The 23,627-nt window shown below is 42.7% G+C and overlaps 1 protein-coding gene across 10 annotated transcripts in view; it reads left to right on the top strand.

Moving 5' to 3' along the window:
* DPF3 (double PHD fingers 3) overlaps positions 1-23,627 on the top strand; it is a 247,737-nt gene that overhangs the window by 116,045 nt on the left and 108,065 nt on the right. For all 10 annotated transcript variants that reach the window (XR_007774468.1, XR_007774469.1, XR_007774467.1 and 7 more), the window contains exons 2-3: positions 12,833-12,993; positions 18,663-18,770. Coding sequence is in view for 7 of the 10 variants with exons in the window: in XM_050953565.1 (XP_050809522.1) it covers positions 12,833-12,993; positions 18,663-18,770 (269 nt within the window). In the remaining 3 variants the exon portion in view is untranslated. The remainder of the gene's footprint in view (positions 1-12,832; positions 12,994-18,662; positions 18,771-23,627) is intronic.

Below are 23,627 nucleotides of genomic sequence, written 5' to 3'. Positions count from 1 at the left end.
CTCCCAGCTGAATTTCTTGTGGCACAGTCTTGTTCCAATGGAAATGTGAGGCTATCAAGAAATGTGTGTGTTCAGGGGAGCTGGAACAATTGTATAGTGAGGGGTACTGCTGATGGAAACCATGTATTTGGTGTTTGTTATTACTACTTCAAGCCAGGGGGTGCAGCAGCATCTCTTGTTCCAGCACCACTGAGTGTGTGCAGGGGTTCAAATGTTGTTATATGACTGAAAATAACAAGTGCTGTTTCCCCAAACTGATACAACCAGGCTATAGCACATGCACAGAGGGCAAAGGTTGGCCCAGTGTCAGGTCAGTACAGTAAGAGTTTTTAGTGGCATGACAAGCAAGTGTTGCCAAAGGATAAAGAAGAGAGAGAGACCTGTTGTCCCTGGGCGCCCCTCAGTGCCAACCGGCAGAGGGCACGCCATACTACAACTCACATCTGGCCTGACACTCATAGCCCCAACACACCGTTGGCATAATGTCTATCTAAAAGGTGCTGTGTAAAGTATCCTATGCTAACTGGTCACACGCTGGTCCTGGAAATCATTTGTCATGTATGTATGGGTGTGTACAAAGAGTATAAATGCATGTTGGAAATAGTTCTTACAATGTGTTTTTGCAGGCAATAGTGCATTAAGCCTAGCCTACCCTAGACAAAGGAATATGTATTTACTTGTCTGACCAGCTTGATTGCAGAGGACAATGAAAAGTACATTTAAATGTAAAGCCATCAAACTAGCAAGTAGGGGAGATGACTGCTTAACAATCTCAATGGGGGATGGCATCTACATCCCCACGAAGTGTTCCTGGTTCTGAAATAGAGAAGTGAACTTTGGAGTATTATAAGGGGCGGGGGGGGGGGCAAAGAGACATTTGAGTCGTCCATCATCTAAGGGGCAAAGGGGAGCAGCACTTTTTGAGTTAATGAAAGTGGATCCTCTTAGCTTTGGAGGCAAGAGTAGCTGGAAACATGGGCGGCAGGTATCATAGGCATGGGAAGGAGTTGCCTGCCCAAACAGCCTGACGTCCCCCCACCCATGCTCCACCTCTAGACTCCATCCTGCCTGCTGTTCCCTGCCCGTCCTTCCGGTGCTGGGGCTACGCCACTTGTCCAGCGGTGGGGCTGGGGCTGCTCTGCCTGTCCAGTGGGGGGGCTGGGGCTACTGCAGCCACCTGCCTAGGACTGGAGGCGCTCTGACTGAGCTGCCAGCCCACCTGCCAAACGCTCAGGGAGGCTGGGGCATGCCAGCTGGGGGTCGGAAGCACAGGAAGTGAGGGTGGGGTTGGAGACGCTAGCCTGGGGCTGAGGCCAGTAGCCACAGTGGGAGGAGAACTGGGGATGTTGGGCAGGGGCCAGCAACCACACTGGGGGCTGGGTTCCGGTGGGTGTGGAAGGGGTGGGGCTGGGGCTCGACTCCCCAAGCCAGGGGTTCACCACTGCCCATGGCTGGAAACTGACTATAGGTGAGAAACCTGCTTAGACAAAGATTGTAACTTGCTGAAATTAAATTTTAGTCACTAGGAGGCATGTTTTGTTTTGTTTTGTTTTCTTTGTAACCATACTTGTCATTCTTACCTTTTATCACTTAAACGTGTGTTCTTTGTTAATAAATTTATTCTTGTCTTATTACAAAACCATCTCTGTGCTGTGTATGAAAGTGGAGAGTGCGTCCTCAGCTAACCAATCAGGCTGATGTGCGTACTGTCTATTTGGAGGCAGTGACTTAACTTCGGTGAGTGCCCAGTGAGATAGCTTAGATGCTACAGAGAGAGATTTCTGTGGAACTTTGCAATTGGGGTTCAGTGGTTGTTACCTGCAAGACCAGGTTTGCATTGGCAGAGTCCTGGGGAGTTTGCTGGCATGGCAGATGAGCTGATGTGTCAGAGAGCAGATGCACAGCTTAGTAGCAGCCAAGCTCTTACTTGCTGAGGCTTAGAGGAGTAACCCTTCGGTATCTGTCAAAGATGGCTATGGTCCACTCAGGATGCCTACACTGTGTTCGGGGTCTGATCCCTTGTATCAGTTTGGCCTTCCTGTGCATTTGTGAGCTGGTCGCAGGTGCTCTGTAGCACAACACCTTCTCTTTCTCCCTAGCTTTTTAATAAATTGTGTTTTGTGATTCCTGATAATCTGAGGCAATATCTCATCACGCCCGGAGTAGGCAGCAGGGCAGACTCAGAAGAAAACGTGTCTCCCATCCCCAGAATGGTGGTAGGAAGCATCTGGCACAAGCCAAGAAGAATACACATGCACACAGTGTGCTGGGGCTCATCCCTAGAGAGTGGGAAGCAAAGGGGCATGGCATGGGTGGGAGTGGGAGCGCAAGCGTAGGTACTGTGGCCTTGGAGGGATGAGTATTTGCTAGATTGTCTAGGGCAGCCCCAGTACAAGCTCTGACCGTAAGAGCTTCAGAAAAGCATGTACCTGATGCTACTGCTCCAGTGACTGATGATGAATTAGAATCTGGGAGGACAGAGAGGGAAATTGATTACATGAGGGGGAGAGAGACAGAGAAAGATGGGGGATGGTAAGAGAGAAGCAGAGAGCCTGAGTAGAGGGTCCAACAAGGGTTAATAAAACACACGTTGATTGGCTCAGAGAACAATAGCAGTAAAATAATAAAACTTACCCTCAGATTAAAATGGCTCTTTTGATTGTGCAATACCCTGTTCATCCTTCAGCTCTGAGTAATATAACATCGCTTCAGGAGTTATTTTAACCCTCTGGCAACACTTTACAGCTTGTGCCCTCAAACTCATCAATATTTGTGTAGCACTAAAACTCTTCTTTTTATCAACTTCACCAACCCTTGCTGAGCCAGCACTGCAAGTCTGGGAAGAGCCGTCTGCTTCTGTCTTGAGAGATGAGATGAAAGGTTAGAGGGGGTGGAAGGCAATAGCATGAGCAATGCAGGTCAGGTTACTAGCGAATTCCTCTTACAAGATAAGTGGAAGGCCTCTGAAAGGTAATTATTGGAAAGCATAAATTCCTGAGATAACCTGTCCAGGAAGAAATACTGATGGGAGCAGAAGCCATGTGTTAAAGGCTAGCTATCATTTTAGGGGTAGGGGTTATCCTTTCATTCCTATTTTTCTGTAACCTCTCCTTGCTTTGACAGTTGAGCGAGCCCCCTGGTTCTTTTCCTTCAGCTAGATGTTGCTATATTCCTGGCCCAGTTTATGGAACATTCAGATCCATGTCTCCATGCCATTACCAATGGAACTGATAGAAGGGGAGACTCAGAACCCAGGTCAGCTGGGCACCAGTTTGGGCTTTTTCTTTGATTATCACTCTCCAAGCTACGTTAGTGAGGTCGGCATGAGTGGCAAGCTGGTCTGCTGCTCCCTTATTCTGTCAACTGATTTTGGTGTAAAAGAACCTGAACTACATTTCAGTGACCACGAACAGTGACTTTTGGAATATAACAAAGAAAATCCTGAACCGATTTTCTGTTGTGGAATGTGCCCTTGTAGGTTTCTTGGAAGGAGAGGAGTCTGAACTGAGGAGGAAGCACAAGACTGGAAGTCAAGAGAAATGGGTTCTGATCCTAGTTCAGCAACTTATTTCTTGTATGATCTTGGGCAAATCATTTGGAATCTCTGTGCCTCAGTATCCTAATCTGTAAAATGGGGCTAGAGAATCTACATAAATTGAATTTTTGTTGACTTTAAGTAGTGTAAGTGTTCTCAGTATGGTGTATGTGTGTATTTCTTCTTCACTTGTGCCATTGTGCTTAGAGAACCTCAGAATTTAATGATTGTATATGTGTAAAAGACTCGTGCCCACCTGGTATGTGCTCTGGGTTCATATCCAGCATGCACCCCGTGAGCAGAAGATCCTATACTAGAAATCTGAATTCTCCAGAGTGCACTTTTAATACACCTCATTTCTCTTCCTGTAGGGAACAGTCCTGTACCAGCATGACGTGACCCAGTATGTCTCTCTCATCTCTAATATCTATGATTTTCTTTGATGGAACAGAGTAGAATGCTGTGGTAGGGGAATACACACACTCTGTTGGACTTCTGCAGTAGATAAAATCACTGTTGGTGGAGAGAGGGAAATTTGATTCCAAATCCCCCTCACGATGTTGTTCTGCCTTATTTCACTGTTAGGTTTTGTACAAGTCAAATGCATCTCTGTTGTAATTCACTCAAGTCTTTTGAGTTACCTCAGTAACAGAGTTGTCCCTTTGTGATAAAAAGATTTAATAAATAAAAGAGGCATAACCTTTATTACTGAAGCTAAGTATGATTTTGAGAGAGTAGAAAATTTAATTTTCACCCACAAGTATTTGTTGTTGTGGTAATAATAGCTGAATGGAATAGGTTTTGTTGTTTTGTTATGTATGTTTATTGTATTAATTATGCTGTACCATGGCAATGAAACTGCAAATTATATCTATTCAGAATTAGTGGACTGTTTTTAAAAAAAAAATTTGGTGGTTGAATTTTTTGCCTTTTCCAAGGCTAACCTCAGATTCAAAGTAAATTCTAATTATTAAGTTTCTGTGGATGTATTCTGTATCTATATAATATATTATTTGATTGCAAGGATCACATTGTGTTGCTGGTGTTTTCACTGCAAAGTAGTTAGTGAGGAGACGGAATGGCTCAGGTTAGAAAGCAATAGTTGCTCCCACACTTGGTGTTTGTTGTACAGTATTGGCCTGACACTCCATTGCCTTGCTTCTTGTGTGATCACTTTCACCTGTGCAAAATGGGTATAAAACTGTACTGTATAAGAATTGTTTCAAAATGACTACAAAAGGGGCAACACAGTGGAAAATCAGGTCCTTTGACCCTATTCATTCAAAGTCTTGTGCTGGGGGAAGCACCTGAAATTTTAGCATAGTTACAATTTTGTGTGATGAGGAAGCCCAACAGAAAAATCTGCACTGCTTTGCAGCCAGCACCTTTACAAAATTCTACCATTCTGACTGAGTGGCATTTTACAACCATAACTTTCAAAGAGTTTAAAACCAAGAGTCTAGGCTGATCTCCTGTATGTCACAGGCCAATAATTTTCACTCACAGTGAATCACAGCTTGTATTTTCGAAGAGTGTTTACAATCATCACTGAAGTAATCCACACCACTGAGGCAGGCCAGTAGTATTGCCCCTGCGTTGCAGATAGGGGAACTGAGACAAAGAGAGATTAACTGAAGGAGTCTGTGTCAGAGCCAGAATTAGAACTCAAGTCTGCTGCCTTCCAGACAGGTCAGACCAGCAGACTACACTTCTTACTGGTCCAAATTCCTACCATTCCAAACTGTCCATATGGAAAAGACTAGCCCAGTATGGGAATTCTAGACTGTGAGAGTTGGATGGAAAGACTTTGCTTTTTACTGAAGCTGGCCCTAGATTTGTGATCAGATTAAGTTAATCAGAGCTAAGGAGATTTCTTATGGTCCCAAACCCCTGCTGCTTGAAATGTTAAGTCTCTCTTTTTTAAAAAAAACCTCTTGGATGCCAGTCACTGATCATCCTTTTTTGGTGCTTAAGGTTTCACTAGTTCACATCTTTAGCAATTTAAGAGAGAGCACAGGACCTTCTGAGGAGATTAGCATCGATATGAATTCTGGTTGCTGTCTTCATCTACAAAAGGGGTCTAGGTTATTATCTTGTCCATCTGTTGTTAGTTTAAGTGGATGATATGGCACCTCTTTAAAACAGGATGTCTGGCCTGATAGAGAGTACATACTCTGAGATACTTTCAAGGAACCTGCCTCTGAGCTTAACCTAATTGGTCACTATGTTGAGTCTAATAGAGCTGGACAGGTACCCTGTTTTGTGGGGTGGAAACTACCACCTACAGTGACTCCCAGTGGAAATGGATGGAGGGAGGAAGGGGCAGTGTGGATAAATTACTGCTGTTCAAAGCCCAGTGTCTCTGAAAATTGCAAAGAAATTCACCTTCTGAACTAACTCACCTGATCCCTGAAAGTCATTATTTCACATGTAGGAAACAGCAGTGCCTAGCTAACAAACTTGAATGTTAATGCTTTGGTGCTGAATAAGGTACTGTGTTCATCCCAGAAGCATGAGCTTGCATCATAGCCTGATGTTCCTTTCTTTTAAATGGAGATGCTACCGAGACACACATGCCTTCCTGACAGCTGTGATGGGACTAAACAAATCTACTTCACAGACTGCATTTCTTGCTGTGCCTCCATTTGTAACTATCCTTCTGCAGCCAGTTTATTTACATGAGACAGCTGAAATTTCAAACTGGATTAAAATATAACCTGTGAATGTTTAAAAAAAAATTCAGAAGAATGACTGGAGTGCTTAGTCTGTGGGGCCAGATTCTCTGGTATGATCCAGCCCTCTACACCACTCCGGCAGCACCGAAGGGCTGGATTCTCTCCATTAATAGCCAGCAGAGTTCCCCTTCACAAGGGGATCTGTCCCTGGCAAAAACATATAGGGGGGATGCTGGGGATGGGTGCATGTTACACTGATCTTCCACTGGCATAAGGTTCCATAGGTTCTTATGCCAATGGTGTAAATTATAGTAGCTCCCTGGCTGCTCTAATACATGGGCTGAGCTGGCACTAAATCAGTAACCTGTAATCAACTTTCTGATGCCTTCCCTCCTCCCAATTTCCTCTACCAGGCACAATGTACAGAACCTGGCACAATGGGGCCCTGACTCTGATGAGACCTTCAGACATTTCTACAACACACATTTATTATTTTTCCTACATCTTTATACTGCTTTGCAATCTGATACATAGACTAAAATATACACATGCTATCCACTGAAACAGTATGTAGGGAACGTCTCCCTCCCACCCCCCATCTGTTTTCCTACCAGACCCTACAGCATCCAAACAGCAGGTTGCAAATGTCTTAAGAAATCATGGCTGGATTAAAAATAGAGATCTGACTCCTGTGCTGTGGAAAGATGCATAAGATTCCCCTTCTCCAACAGAGCAAAACAAAGCCAATCAGCTGGTATAGAAGTGGGATGGATGTTTGATGGACTCTGAGCCTCAGAAAGCAGGAGAGGCTGGGGGGGCATGTGTGTGAGGCAGCATGAAAGAAGCCAGGTTCATATTTAAAAACCAAAAAACCTATTTTGCAAACAGACCATGTCATTCCATGGCCTTTCTGGAAATGTCTTCCTTGCCTTCACTCATATTCAAACTCTTGTACATCATTTGAGGATCTTATGTGGTGCCCTCACCTCTGTGCCATAGCATCCCCCAAAGAATCTGACAGAAAAAAATCTTAATGGTGTACATAAGGGTATCAGACTATAATTAAACAAAGACTGAGTGCTTCTCTGGGCTGTTCTCAATGGATTTTATAACCTATATGCAATACCTAAATACGATGATGACAGGCCCTTTGGAAATGCTGGTCAGATAGATAAAACAAAACAAAACTGTCTCTGCTGATTCTGGACCAAGTGTGATAGATACCCCAAAATCCCACAGCAGAATCTGAGGGTAAACTGCCATGTTGTGTACTAGCTTTTTATTCTTTGTGAACTTACCTAGGCCTGGGTAGAGTGAGTCACAATAGTCCAGCTGGAGGTGATGAACATAAATGACTGTGATCAGACCACCAGTTGGGAGGAATAGAATGGAGTCTTCTTGCTAGTTGGAGATGGGGGAAGGCACTTTTGGTGATTGCTTTTGTTGATTGTCCATGTCAGTGAAGGTGTAAGTCCTTGGAGTCCTAATGGACTATCTTAGCTCCTCAGTTTCTCAGAACATTTCTTGCTTCCGGACAGCTTCACTTAATTCTTACCTAGATTCCAGTTGGGCCAGCTTCTTTCTCCTCCTTTGCACCTTCCTTCCTACACTGAGATATCTAGGAGCCTGCTCCCTGGGTTAGTTGAGAAGGATACATACAGCAGCGTGTCAATGTATTGCTGACATTGTAGCCCACGTCATCTCACAATATCCCCCAAGGTTCTGCGTAGGTGTTGTTAAATAGAAGTTGTGACAAGACTGAGCTCTGAGGCACTCTGCATGTCAGAGCTCTTGGAGGAGGAGCAGCTGTCCATCATGGGTCTTTGGAATCCGTTGGAAAGGAATGAGTATAGTACAATTCTCTCATGATGTGCCAGGACAAGTAGTTGAGTCAGCAGTACCTCATGATCAGCAGTGTCAAATGCAGCTGATAGATCAAGTAGTATCAGTGTGATTAAGTCATCTCAGTCTACCTCCATGAGGAGCCCCCAAACCCCATTGCTGCTTCATTTCCAGACTCTGCTATGAAGTCAGGCGGGGAGAGTCCACGTTATCTGCTGAGGTTGTGTTGCTGGAGTTGATTTATCACTATTTTCTTGAATCTTGCCAAGGTTTGAAATGGGATGGTAGTTAGTTGGGTCACTAGTGTCAAGTATTGGTTTCTTTAGCAGTTTCAGGTTTACGTATTTTCTATTTGCACTTCTTGGCCCATGCAATGACACTTGGTCTCAAAATAAGAGTAGAGCCAAAAAGTATAGAAAATAAAATCTCAGTGGACATGCTGTTGCTCCTGGGAAGGATAGTGAATTCTCTGCACTTCAGCACAGCTAGGGACACTAGCAAACTTCCAGAGAGAAAAGGCTGCTTGTTTCTCTCTCTCTTTTTATTTTCATCTTAACACCTCCATTGTTTGTAATGAGCATTGCCGTAGAGGGAAATGATACTACAGAAGAGAAGGATCTGAACTCTGTGGGACTGGATCCAATCCAAGTCTGAAGGTGGAGGTACCCAGGGTCTGGTAAGCATCTAGGAGCTGTATTTTAATGGCATAAAGTTTCCGGGGGTGATAAGTGAGTGTGATCTCTTCTGGGGTTGGCTGGCTATATGTTTTTAACGAGTATTTCATCCTTTGGTTTCTAATCTGAAATGTGACAGGTGCTAAAGAATGCTCTAAATTATGCCTAGCTTTGAGCCACTCTAGCAGCTAGAGATTGGTTGCATGCACTTACCCTCTGGCAATGTACCCTGTACCAGGGCAGGATGGAAGGGAGTGGCACAGAGCTGCTACATTGGCTCTATGCCAGCCTGGGCTTTTCTGTATTCAAGAGCAATCCTGAAGGATGTGAAGGGGTACAAGGCAGCTAAGGTGTAACGTAGGATCACTGTCTTTAATAGTGACCTAAGGCCCAATCTAACTCTTGTATTAAAGTAGTGCTAGGTACTGTACAGACAAATAGCATGTGACTATCTCTGCCTTGAAGGGTTTACAGCCTAAATAGACAAGACAAAGATTGCAAGAAGGAAAGGATTGTTATCCATTGACTTTGCTCAGGGTTAGATCAGGCTGTTATTGATGAGTAGAAAATCTTCATTTCTCAACATTTAAAAGGACATAGACTTAACAGAAATCACGGGGCCTGATTCTTCACCTTGTTACATGATGTTATGCCAGTGACATTCCCCTGAAGTCAGGGTAATTGTATCAGCATAACATCAGTGTTTAAAGAGATAATAAGCAGGTCTTACATATTTTATGAATGGTTTTCCTAACCCGTGTTGCTAATTACACTAAATGATTAAACCTGAAAGAATTTTAAAAATGTAATTTACTTTTCACTATTAATGTGGTTTGTTTTACTTTTTACTCTCAGTTGAACTTGGTCAGTAAAAATAGATTGGTCCATTAAGTTTTGCTTAAGTCACTTCAGTCTCTGTTTCCCTTCCCACCCTTTGTCTGTCCTATCTATTTAGACTGTAAGTTTTTTGGGGCAGGCTGCCTCTCTCTCATGTGTACATACAATGCCCAGCACAATGGGCTCTTGACCTCCTTTGACGCCTTTAATACTAATAATATTACTTCTTGGTTTTCTTGCATAAGCAAAAAGTTTTCATGCTTGGATTGCAGCACAGGAGCAGATGTTTACATTCAAAAATGCATTTGGTTACATTTCTTTAAAAATTTAATGAAAATTCAGAGTGGGCCCAAATTTACTCGTATTGTGATTCCAGGGAAGTTCAATGTTAAAAGGAACAAAATAATAAAGTTTTTCCATTAATATGTAACTAATGTAATAAAACGTTGTTTTGCTTTTTAATGTCAATTATTCTCCATGGTTTCAGCCTTCAGAACCAGAGCTTGGCCCAACCCTCAGACCACAACTGTAGATCTCCGCTTCTCCAAAGTTTGAGTTGTTTGGATTTTGGGTTTTTAGATTCTGCTCATCATAAAAGAGCCAACTGTGAAGTTTGAATCTGGATCCAAACTTCCCTAAAGTTCAGAGGTGATTGGGTCCAAACCAGAACCTTGCATCCACATCTCAATTAACTAATTAACATTTTTTTTAGATGAGAAAAAGCTCTCAGTTAAAAACAATTACAGTTGGTTTGAAATATCTAGTCTCCAGCCTAACATAACTCTCAATGGAGTTACATGGAGGATGAATTTGATCTACTAGACTGTCAGCTTCTTCTGATCATCAAACACATTTAAGTTTTGGAAAACCTTTCTTCCCCTTGTAGGAAAACCTAAATTTTAGGCTTATACCATACTTGACAGTGTCACTTTAAGCCAAATATTTAAGTCAAAGATTTACAGTTATTTTCAGTTTGCAGCAGGATGGAAACTGAATTAGTCTCCAGCTACGACTCCTATCCTGGTTGCCGTAGTTTATTCTGTTGAGTTTTTGTTAATACAGTATGCCAGTCATGCTCATATTTCATTGGGGGTGGTGTGTGTGTGATTCTTAGTACACAGAGAACCTGTGCAGTGGGTGACAGTTTGTTTTCATCCAGTTTCTACTCTTAGTTCTATAAAGACCTCAGTATGTCTGAACATCCCTGGTTTAACACAGGAAGGAATTTGACTTCGCAATGCTAATACTCAAAGTGTTTGTGAGAACTGTTAATCTTTGCTCAGTCTGAGTTTCCTTGTTAGTGACTTTGATTACACAAATGTATGTGAAAGCCAGCTTTCATTATAGCTTTTAATAAGTTTTCATTTCTACTCAGTCAATCTCATACAGTATGTGCAGCTTTTTCTCCCCCCTGGAAGCAGGGGCCTAGTATTGTCTCCCTGGGATCTGAGTGAAGAGAAGATCCTGCTGTATGCAGATCTCTGTCTGCATGGACTGTACATCCACATTACTGTCCTCTCCCCTCTTCAGCATTGCATGCAAGGGGCCAGGCCTGTATTGGTTCTGGGGACAGTGGACAGAGGGGGAAGATACATCATGTGTGTTGTCTGCTGCAAGAAACAATTGGACAGTCCTCTGAAAATCTGTCGCAGCTTGAGGCTGTATCAGCTGTTATGTGTAGCCCCTATATATGACACCTTTTTATTGGCTGCTTTCCCTTCCTCCTCTACTTTTGCTCCCTTGGCATGCAATTTTCTCTCTTGTTGCAGACTAATGAATGCCAAATTCAGTGCAAGTTATACTACTTTACCACTTACACCTGTTTTCTGATCAACTTGTGCCCATTGCTGAATTTCACCCAATAGGATGAGGGCCAGCTCCAGGGATATGCAGTGGCAGCTTTGTGACACTCCAGCTCAATGGCCAATCTGTGTCATAAAAGTGGCACAACATACTGGAGAATCTGGCCTCACATTGTTGAAAGTATGCCTTTCTCACTATTAAAGAAGCTAACTGGGAGATTTCGGGCAATCTCTGGTGTGCAGTTTTTGTTTTTGTTTTTTTTTACCATTCTCTATAGAAGTTGAAGGGTTCACAAAGTTTGGAACAAATGGCTATTTCTCAAATAAATGATATGATAATGAGAAGTCTCTCTAAATATCTTCCCACCTTTATAAACTCAAGAACAAAAAATTTGTCCTGCTGGTAAATCTAGTACCCTACTTCCTGGCCAATGCCCTAAGCCAGCTGTGGAAAGCTGTAAAGGGACAAGGGTTAGATTTCTTTCCTGTCCCTTGCAGTGGTCACCTTGTGCCATGTTGCACATACTGGTATGTTTCATTTCTGTAGTGCCAGTCATCTCAGGGACCATAAGCACTTTACAAACTATGGGCTAACATATTGTATGTCAAGCCAAACCCTTAACGTGCAGCTGTACTTAGCTCTCAACTCTCCCTGATTATTCTACCTAGGAGCACAGATAAGTCCCTATTGCTTGCTCAGGGGACACACACCCATAAGCAGGCAGAGCCTGCATCTCACCTGCAGGACTAGCCTTAGAGCAGAGGTGTGTGTCTGCAGGTTTTGAAGTAGAATTCTTTTAAACAGGCCCTTTTTAAAGCAGCGTTTCAGTTGTTCAAACATACTGCGGAAGTTGCCTTTTGATACGGAATGAAACTATGGGCTTGTTTTGTAAGCTGGATTTGAACCGACACTAGAAAATCTTTGCCTCCCATTACCCAGAGCCGTCTATTTCCCTGACTGACAATTGCTTTATCCTTAAAGGTATGTCTACATTGCAGCTGGGAGTGAGCATCCCAGCCTGGGTAGATGGGCCTGCACTAATCGGGCTCAAGTTATCACGCTAATAATAGCAGTGTGTATGTTACGGCACTGGTGCTAGCCACCTGATCTGGTGAGTCTGAGCGTGGGTGGCTAGCCTGAGCCTCTGCCAGCGCAGCAACATCCACGCTGCTATTTTTAGTGTGATAGCTTGAGCCCTGTTACCACAGGTCTGTCTACCAGGGCTGGGACTCTTGCTCCCAGCTGCAGTATAGGCATACCCTCAGTATCTAATCTTCTGATGACTCTTACTACTCTGCCTCAGTGACACCCTGTGGCAGTAAGCTCCTCAGGTTAATGCATACAATGTGTCTGGGGAAAGTATTTCCGCTCGTCCATTTTTAATTGACTCCACGTCCCCTTCTTTCCATTACTTGTTCAGGGAGACCAAAGCAATCTCTTACTCTCTGCTCTTTTCCTCCTGGCAGACTTGGAGACCAGTTCTACAAAGAAGCCATTGAGCACTGCCGCAGCTACAACTCTCGGCTGTGTGCTGAGCGCAGCGTCCGCCTCCCCTTCCTGGATTCGCAGACTGGGGTAGCTCAGAACAACTGCTACATCTGGATGGAGAAGAGGCATCGGGGACCAGGTAGGCAGCATTCTGTGCATGTGTATATGGAAGGCAGGCCGCTGAGCCCTCATGGGGTTTAATTACTAAAAACTCAAATCTGTTAAGGGCCACATACATAGGAGAAGTTGCCTAAACCTCCTGGACTGGAGGGAATTCCCTTTGGTAACTGCAGAGAGCAGAGCCTAATTATTCTTTCTATTGCTTGACATAGTTTCTAATGCTGCATCATCACAGCTCCTTTATTGCTATCGATCTGAGTTAGTTGCATAATAGAGGACCTCTGTCCAAGAGAGCCTTGGAAATATTCTAAAGGAGGGAAGACTCTCTCACCAACCTTATTTCTCAATAGGAAACATAAATTTAGGGAGAGTCTTACCTTCTGAAATTCACTTTGCTCTAGTGGTTACAGCAGGGGACAAGGAATCAAGAGATCTAGATTCTGTTCCCAGCTCTGCCTTAGACAGATCACTTGGGCCTCATCTTGGTGTCTCAGTCTTCCATCTGTGAAAGAAGGATAAACATCCTCGTAAATATGTTACAAGGGCAATATGAGCCTGATCCAAAGTCCACTGAAAAAGACCTCCATTGACTTCAGTGGGCTTTCAATCAGGTTCTAATTCATTAATGTTTGTAGAACAGATTGAGATCCTTGCATGGAAGTTAAAGTATTATTGTTGGTCAACCCTGAGCACCCTACTGTAACAAAACTCCCACGGAAGTCATTGAGAATGTAGCCAGATGCATTATTTGTTGAGAGAATGGAATTTTTGACACTTTGATCTCTGCCAAGTTGTTTGGGTTTTTTTTTCCCCAATATTTGGGACAACGACCCAAAATAAGAGGGGAACACCCAGCATTTACAGTGAAGGGTTGATTATCCAAATGTCTTGGTGGGAAGTGTACATATTTATAAATAATTGGGGTTCTGGATAACTGACGTTCTCAGTTCAATAGACATTGGATAATATAGCTCTGTTTTGGATAATTGATGGTTGGATAATGGAGGTTGCACCCTCTCCTTAACTAATATGTGATTCATTTGAGAGCCAAAATAGCATTTTGGATAATTTGTGATTCATGATTTTCCTTTTTGCGTAAATCATTTACAGTAAGCAAAAACGAAATCATACCAAGATGGCGGCGACGGTGGTGGTGGTGGTGGCCGGGGGTGGAAGAGGTAAATGTGGGTCTCTCATGAGGAATGTGATTTGTAATAAGGGTCAGCATCTATGTGTGCAGCTAGCACCATGTCCTGCTTATGTACTCTTGTGAGTAGTCCCGTGGAAGTCAACGGACCTACTTGTAGAAGTAAGGTGAGTGGGCTTTGGTTCTTGGAGTTTGCAGCTGTGGAGGGAGAAGACTGGTTATGTTCAGATCAAACTCCATAGCAATGCTTTTGCAAATGAGAATAGTGGCAGGAAGCAGGTTGTGTTCCCTCATTTTAGCTCCACTTTTTTGCATGTGTTTCAGCAAATCTATCTAGGTGCTTAAATGGCTATAGAATCTGAATGTCTCAAGTGTTAGAGAAGAGAAATAACAATCTCTCACTCTTTCTTCCTTCCTAGCCTCTGGGAGAAATGTCTGGATTAGTTTCTAGCTTTTGGTTTCTGTGTGTGTTCATGTGCATTTTATACGGGGTGCAGGTTGAGGGAAAGTTAAGTCCAAGATGTGCTTTTGTGTCGAGTTCTATTTGTGGGGAGGTCCTTGGTCATTCTTATGTCTTGTGATAGACAGTTCCACAGTTTTGGGATGGTGCAGCCTGTTCTTTTCTCTGTGACTGGCCACGTGGAGTCATAGCTGGCCCAGGGGCGTACGGAGGAAACAGTTCCTACATTCCATCAAGTTCAGGGTCTGGAATTTTCCCTGGCCATTTCACAGGGCACAGAATGGGGAAAGGCATCTTGCACTGTTTCCCACCTATACACCAGTACTCAGGGCTTGTGTGTACATAAATATTAACCCAGAATAAGATAGCATGTGAATTTAAAGTAGATTAACTATTCCCAATTAATTCCATGTGTGGATGCTTTTATTCTGGAATAAGATTGCCTTATTCCAAATTAGTTTCTCCTTTTGGTAGTAGATGAAACTAATTCGGAATAAGGTGCTCTCATTCCAGGGTCAGAGTATCCACTCATGGAATTGATGGGGAATGGTTATTCCAGCATAACAGCTCCTGCCGCCTCCCCCAATGTAAACAAGTCCTGAGGGTAGGGTTGGCCCTAATTAGTTAAACCTCACAAACCCAAGTAAGACCAGCTCTATGTAAAGGATACGTGGGAGTCACTTCACCGATCACTGAAATGCAACCACTCCTGGTGTGAGATGTAGAAGCTGTGTTATTAGTGCACAGCAACACTACATTATCATTTAGGATAAGTTCTGAAGGATGGTAATATCTTATCCACTCGAAACTGCAGGGGGAGTTTGGGTAGGCAGAATGTAGTTACCTGAGCTGGAATTTGTCTAGGTCTCTGGGGACCTTCCTTCACGAAAAGTCTCATGGGATCTTTAGTGACCACTGTTGATTTTGTTTCATCTGAAATCTCCCTGCTCCAGAGAGATTATGCTTTGGCAAAACAAGCTAATTTTTGCTTTCTGTTGTTGTTGTTGTTGTTAATGTATTTACCCCAAGAGCTTCTGTTCCTGCAGCATCTGATTATGAGTGAGATACAGCTATTTTTATTGATTTAAACTTTCTCACTCACATAAGCAGATATGCATTTATTATATGTAGAAGCCAGATGCTGGAGGGAGCATATGCTACAAGGATGGCACAAGGCAGACTTGTACCCGACTCACTTATGGGAGGAATCATGGTCTAATGTTTAAAGCATAGGGCCAGGAGAGCTGGGTTCTTTGGCCAGGTTTGTTACTAACTCACTGTTATCTTGGGCAAATTTGTTGACCTTAGTCCTAGTTGCATCACTGTGCCTCAGTTTCCCTGTCTGTGAAATGGCGATAGTAGCGTTTCCCTTTCTCACAGGGCTGTGGTGAGGACTGATTAGTGGCAAGACATGTTTAGTTTAGACTTTAAGTAGGCTGAAGCCTCCTGTATCTGCATCGGCTACCAAACCTGAGGTCTTTTTTAGTTTAAACTATAATGATTTAGAAAGAAAGCAAGAATCCCTGCTCCCCCATATCCGCTGTTCCTTGATGTGATTAGCTCATTTAGTGCTCCCTTGGGTCTCTCTGTACCATCCATCTCTTGTAGCCCCATTGTGACGAGACACAGCATCTATCTGTGGTGGGAGCATCGCTGTTTCCAGGCTGCACATAGTGTGCTGTGGCAATATTAAACCAACGAGAATTCTCCACCAGCCACTCTGGTGTCTGGGTTATATGCACCCCTTTGCTTTGTTTACTGGCCTTCACTTCCCCCATCTCTAACCTGAAGCTGGCAAACAGAAAAGATCCAGAGCCTCCTTTCACTTACACAGGGTTTAAAAGGGGGAGAGGAGAGTCAGATACCCCATGGATAAACTTGGTTTCTTACAGCCCTCTTGTAAATGAGTTAGAAGGCTGCCTCTCGCGACACAGTTCAGGGTTAATTTCACACAATACTGCACATAACTCCCTCCCTCTTTTCCCTTCCTCCCCCAGCCTTTCACGCAAACTTTGAGTTATGACTCTCCTACACTAATGAGATAAACAACATAACTCACTGCAGGTCCTGCTATTTCCTCTATAAGCAAATGGTTGGAACCTTCTGTGGTTGCCCTATAAGGCACAGCAGTGCAAGACAACCCAGCAAGTACCGGAGAGGGCAAGAACTGTACATATTTTACCATGGGCACAGGCAGAGTCAGAGTAGGGAAGGTAGGTTCAAAGCTGATGTAAAAGGCCCTCTCTTGCCACCTCCTCCACAAAAATGACCAAAGGTTCACACTTTACTTGTATCATCGTGTTGATAGATTGGTGGTCAGGGTGGTGGTGGGGGACAATGGTGTAAATCTTCCCACTTGAAAATGGTATCAAACCTGTTTGCATCAAGTAAAAGTTTGTTTAGTGGCTGGCTGAACACTGCTGAGCAGGGATTTATTGGTTAGCAGAGGAGAGCTCCCATCAAAAGGTTCATAGGGTCAGTTCGGAGGCCTGCAGGAATTTATCTGAGTCCATCTGGTGTTGGATTGAGCTGGAGGCCTTCCTACAATATTTCTGGGACTTCCTGATTCCAGCTGAGCTTTCAGTATTTTGGTGTTTGTGATTCACCATCTTTGCTGGAGCATAGAGGTGTCAATTTGTGAGAGACCAAGAAACAATAGAAGCTTTTCAAATCTTTTTTTAAAAAAATGTTAGGCTTTGGGTTAAAGCTCAGGTGCAGGATTTTACGCAAATCCCCCATCCCAAGGGGACAGGTCAAGGAGCCTGATTCTCCTCTCACACAATTTTTTACGCCAGAGTAAGGCTGTGAATGCCCCTGCACAGGGCATGTTTGTGGGAGGGTTAGACTCCTGTATGCTCCCCCACAATGACCCACAGCCAGTCACAATGTATACCTTAATAATAGCAATTTAAATACTAGTTAAGGTTTGTAAAGCGCCTGGAAGAAGTATGTCAAGCACTATAGAAGAGCTAGGTAATTCACAGTGTTTTTCCTTCCAAAGCTAGTCGTAGACTGTACACAACTCACTGAAATGCAGCATTCTCTGAGGTAGGGTGTGTAACAACTGTCGTACTGCATAACAGGGAAGGGAAATTGTTGCTAAGGCCACCTGAGCCGACCTCCATACTTACAGAAGGTGTCAATCCATGGAGGGCAGATAAGAACTTTATTCTCAGGATCTCCTCCAAAAGCCCCTCCCATCCCACAGTTAAGTTCTTGATGCTCAGTTTATCTGCCTCAAGAGGATAAAGGGTGGCTTGACCCTGCTGGGATTTGAACTTTATTTTCCAAGAGTCTCCGTATTTCAAGCTGAAGAATTAGGCTGCACTTGCCAAATTTGATTTGCTTAGTCTTTCGGGGTGAGCAACTGGGATGGCCCAGTTTTCACAAGTAAGTAGGTATCAGTTATAGCTCAGTGGTTTGAGCATTGGCCTGCTAAACCCAGGGTTGTGAGTTTAATCCTCCAGGGGGCCACTTAGGCATCTAGGGCAAAATCAGTACTTGGTCCTGCTAGTGAAGGCAGGGGGCTGGGCTTGACGACCTTCAAGGTCCCTTCCAGTTCAAGGAGATAGGATATCTCCATTAATTTAATTATCACCATCTGGTTTGGGGAGTAGATTTTGTTCTTGGTTTGGAGAATGTTCTTTGCTGTTATGCAAGGCTGGCCTAGACCACTCAGCTATCACCATATGGTAGGATTGTTCTGCATTATTGACATGGGTTTGATATTCTCAAGTTGTTCAAAAATGACCATTTGTGTCCATGGTGTCAAAGCCAGTCCCATCCTATCTGTTATAATTCTTTTTTTTTTTTTAAGAGGAGCTCTGGTTGCAGTGAACCCCTGCGCAAAGTGAAATATGTTAGTGAGACATGTGGCTTCTCTGTAGGGCTGATCCTGCAAGATGCTGAGTTGCTTCTGGGATGCCGAATGCCTTCAGTTGCCTGAGCTTCTTCTCACCTTGCAGAATTGAACCCTCTAGTATGGTAATACTGGGTATGAAGAAACAGAGATGCTAGAGAAAATAATGGGGATTTACAAATGCAAATGTGACCACATTCATTTTTTGCTTTTAACCCACAGGACTGGCCCCAGGTCAGCTGTACACATATCCTGCTCGCTGCTGGCGCAAAAAGAGACGCTTACATCCTCCTGAGGACTCCAGGCTGAAGCTTCTGGAAATTAAACCTGGTATGTGTTTTGTGTCTCTTTCTCACTTTTTCTCTCTCCTCTGTGTTGCATTCACTGAGGTGTCATGGATCATGTGAACACTGGCATACGCACAACACTGGCGTTTAGTCTCTGGACTCTGTCTTTGCCTGTCTCCTTTTTCTCTTTGAAATTTTATCAAGTCCATTGCATTATTCTTTTTTTAGAATATAAAAGAAATATAAGTCTGCAGGCCAAATTCATCCCTGGCATAAGTGGGTGTAACTCTCATTGAAACCAACAGGAACTGAACCCACTTACATGAATCTTATCTTCCATTCATAAGGATATAAAGGGACAAGTAGGTATCAGTTATCATAAGAATATAAGAACAGCCATACTGAGTCAGACCAAAGGTCCATCCAGCCCAGTATCCTGTCTTCCAACAGTGACCAATGCCAGGTGCCCCAGAGGAAATCAAGTGATCCATCCCCTGTCACCCATTCCCAGCTTCTGGCAAACTGAGGCTAGGGACACCATCCCTGCCCATCTTGGCTAATAGCCATTGATAGACCTACCCTCCATGAACGTATCTAGTTCTTTTTTGAACCCTGGTATAGTGACCTCCAAAGTGTTAGTAACATGAAGCTTCACTAAGGCATCTGTTGTGAAATCTTTGCTAGGAAGAGGGGTGAGACCATTGATTTGTGTGCAGAATAGTGCATTGATAAGTTTATGTAGTGCGTAGCACAAAAGGTGCTACTGCAATATAAATACTTAATCATAACAGTTAGTGAGGATGTGGCACATTGTGTGTGTGTTTTAGTCCCCTTGATTTTCACCCTTGCTATCCTTGGTACTCCTCCCCATAGCTAAACTAATTTGAAATGGAGAGTCTGGATGCTGAATGAGTTATTGTAAAGTGGATGTGGAGGATCAGCAGCTGTGTCCGGTAGAGTGCAGTGTGGTGCATTCCTCGATGCAGTTAGTAATAAAGACGTACTGTCTTTAGGGTCGTAAATTTATGAGAAAGAGGGATTACACTGGGAGCTGTATGTGGTTTTCAAGAGGGGAGACACAGCCAGTATTAAACACGCACACTCAACCGAAAATATAAATTAACAAAATATTAAAAAATGTTTGGCAGCAGAAGGTGTCTGGGAACTGAGTGATGAGCAGCAATACCAGGGAACTGGTTTTAATACAGTCATTTGTGGAGCAGGAGGAAGAAAAGATGCAGAGCCAAGTCTTGACTCCAGGGAGGTCAGAGGCAAAATTCTTGTTGACTTCAGTGAGACCAGGTTTTGGCTCATTATCCCCATGATAGCAGAGGTTACTAATAAGATGGGTAAAAGGAAGGAAATACTGGAATTGCCAAATAAGGGTTACAAACCATGGACAAAATCAAGACCAGGGGACTGATCGTGATCTCACACCAGTGTAAGGGAGAAATTACTCTATTATAATAAAATCATAATGATAATACAATATATTTTTGCACTATATAACACTTTTCACCTGTAGATGTCAAAAAACAAAAAAACAGGACCATGTCTCAGCTAATTAGAGTATTGCATTTGGTAATCGAAAAGGTTAATGATTAAAATAAAATACATCCGATACAAGCCCCCTTTAGTGTGAAAGGCAATTGCATTAAAGCATGTTCTCTGTCATATTTTAGTTCATGCTAATGTGAACATTTCACAAAAATCTCTCTGATAATTAACAATGCTCTTAGTGTCCAGCGCTGTGCCTGTGGAATTTAGTTTGTGAAATATTTTCATTTAACAGTAATTATTGTCTTCACGTCTTGTGATCTAACTCCTAAATAGCTGTTACTACAGCAACCTTTGGACAACCACCTCTGTTTGGCCATTGTAGACTGGGACAGTTGCATGGGTAGCTGTAGTAAAATCATGTGATCAACAGTCTAGCAATTTTTATGTTAATACTGATTATGAAAACCTAGCCATTCTGTCACATAGACCATGGGGCAGAAATAAAGTACTACATAAGTTCATTTTCAGTAGCTACTTAAAGTGACAATATAGCCACCATTATCACTTTGTATTACCAGGCAATTATGAATTACTCTAAATATTTATGACATTTAATTTCACATGTGCCGGACTCCATCTTTCAATGGTACTTTCATATCTTAAGAAATAAGCATTAGGGCTCATGGAAATAAATCACTGTGCATCTGTGTATGAATGCACATGGATCTTTATAGGCAATCTATAGTGCCCTTCATCCAAGCACCTCAAATCCTCTTACTGATATTACACCTGATCCTGAAGGGTGCTGAACTCTTTTTGTAAAGTAAGGAGTGCCCTCATCTCCTATGAAAGTTGCTTATCATAGCCCAGGAGTTCAGTGCCTCTCAGGATTGGGGGCATTAAATGGACAGTCAAGTTAAAAATCATATATTTTCAAAAGATAGTTTTAGTATTTTTATTATTTATATTCTGTTAGGGGCTATAGACCCAGCCAAGAGCTAGAGCCCCATTCTGCTAGGCAGTGCACAACTTCATAGCAGGGAACTTACTCATAGAGAGATTAAATGACTGGCCCATGGTCACACAATAGGTATGTGGCAAAGATGGAAATTGAACCAAGAACAGAACCCACATCTCCTGAGTCCCAATCCAATGCCTTAGCCACAAGATCATCTTTGTCTCAATTTTCCTTACCTATGTTTCAAACAACATCCTTGATTATTAGAGCTGAAAAAAAAGTCAAATCTACTTTTCACTATGTAGACTGTTCCCTTTTAGCATTTCTCTCAGCTTGGCCATTTAAAATAGGTTAATAAATTTCATCATTGGTTCCAATAATTTTCTAGTCAGTTACACTCTTTGTTCTCATACAGTAGTGCAAGACTGCAATGTTTCACTTACAAATGTCAGAGGGAAAAGTTTGTTTATAAAGTGTTTTAACTAACGTTTAAAAAAATCATGGAAACTGTAATGTATTCCATAATTGCCTTTGAGTTTCTGTTATATTATAAACCCTAAAATCTGCAAAAAGGATTATATTGGAATCAAAATTGGTAGGTTAGATCTGTGGCTAAATTAGAACTTTTCTGTAAAAGTTAAAGTGAATTGAGCAAGGTGCACTCGAACTATAAGACCCTAAAAATTGTTGTTTACCAGCGTTCAAACCTCAGATATGTGCCTACAGACTTAATTTCACCACAGTGATGTTTTTTGTGTTGCACTGATCTCAGGTTTTGTAAACATTATTGCAAATGCTAAATTTTGGCCCAAATTTGACCTGACAGCCAGAAGAGGGTAATAACTTTGGATCTCTACTGACAGGGGACTGGACTCGATGACCTCTCGAGGTCCCTTCCAGTCCTAGAGTCTATGAGTCTATGAGTCTATAAAGGTGAGGAATTCCATAACCCTTTACCAATCCATATTTTATTGGCAATATTCCCCCAAATCTTAAACTTAAAATGTGTTTTTAAAATCTGCTTTTCATTCAACCACTTATGCATTTTTTTAAACAATGGAGGGTTTTATTCATAACATACTCTCCAATGCTTAAAAATAACATTTTTTTTCTAGCAGATTCTTTTTTCCTTTTCCGTATGATAGTCACTGGATCCACCTGCCAGCCCTTAAGTTTGTTGCAGAATTTGAAATGAACCTTGCTTATTTCTGCTCACTTTCTTGTTTGGACGTCTGTCTGCACAGATAACTGCTCCTGCAGGGCCAGCAGAGGGAGCAACAAATAACACGAGATTAGTGTGTGCAGGGCCTGACTCTGCTTTCACTTAAACAGATGTGAATTGGGAGTAACCCCACAGAAGTTAGTGGAGTTACATGAGTATAAAACTTGTGTGAGAAGAATTAAGCCCATTTTGTATGTTTTATTTCTGAGTATGGATTTCTCTGTGACAGAAATGGTTTATTTTTTATTTTTTTAAATGTATTTATTTATTTAGGGCAATCTCAGTGAAACTGTGGCAGTTTTATGGTACAGTTAGGTCAAATGTTAGGTTTGGACAACTCACAGACTCATAGAAGAGACCATTACGATTATCTGGTCTGAACTCCTGCATAACACAGGCCATAGAATTTCACTCTGTAATTTCTTCATCAAGCCGACAACGTCTGGATGACCTAGAGAATATCTCAAAATTATCCCTTGATTTCCACCATCTGTTCAACATACAGCACACGTGGTGGGCAGGGGCGGCTCTAGACATTTTGCCACCCCAAGCAGGGAGGGTCCGCTGAAGCCGCGGGACCAGCGGACCCTCTGCAGGCAAGCCACGGAAAGCACCCTGCCTGTCGCCCTAGCGGAGACCGGCAGAGCGCCCCCCGTGGCTTGCTACCCCAAGCATGCACTTGGAGCGTTGGTGCCTGAAGCCGCCCCTGGTGGTGGGGAGGACAAGCAATGAAACATTTAACATTTTGAGGAGTAGACTTTAATTTTCAGCAAGTATTTCATAGCGTACAGAGCTGCATGCCAAAATAGAAGAGCAACAGATATAATGCACATTTGGATATGGTATACCCTGTGGTTGTACAGCATGTACACGTATAATACTTTCTAGATCATTTTGGAGTGAAATTCAGCCTCCTTGTCTGAGCACAAGACTGGGAACAGAAACTCCTGAATTTTTTTTGTTTTTGTTTTGTTTTGTTTTGTTTTTTATGAGAGCTGGTCAGAAAATTTCAAAATGTTTGAAATTTGTAAGCAAAATGGACCATTTATGTTGTTTTGTAGAATTTCTAACTGCTCTACTCCTCCTATTTTTTTTTCAATTGGTTTTAAGTCTGTTTGGAAAACATTGATGGAAAAATGGATTAGAGGAAATTCATTGGCATTTCTCCCCCATTTTTGACCAGCTTTAGCTTTCACCTGGACTAAAGTAAATATTGATTC

The sequence above is a fragment of the Gopherus flavomarginatus genome, chromosome 5 (assembly GCF_025201925.1).
Source record: "Gopherus flavomarginatus isolate rGopFla2 chromosome 5, rGopFla2.mat.asm, whole genome shotgun sequence".
Classification (NCBI taxonomy): Eukaryota; Metazoa; Chordata; order Testudines; family Testudinidae; genus Gopherus; species Gopherus flavomarginatus.
This window is presented reverse-complemented; position numbering and strand designations above follow the sequence as displayed.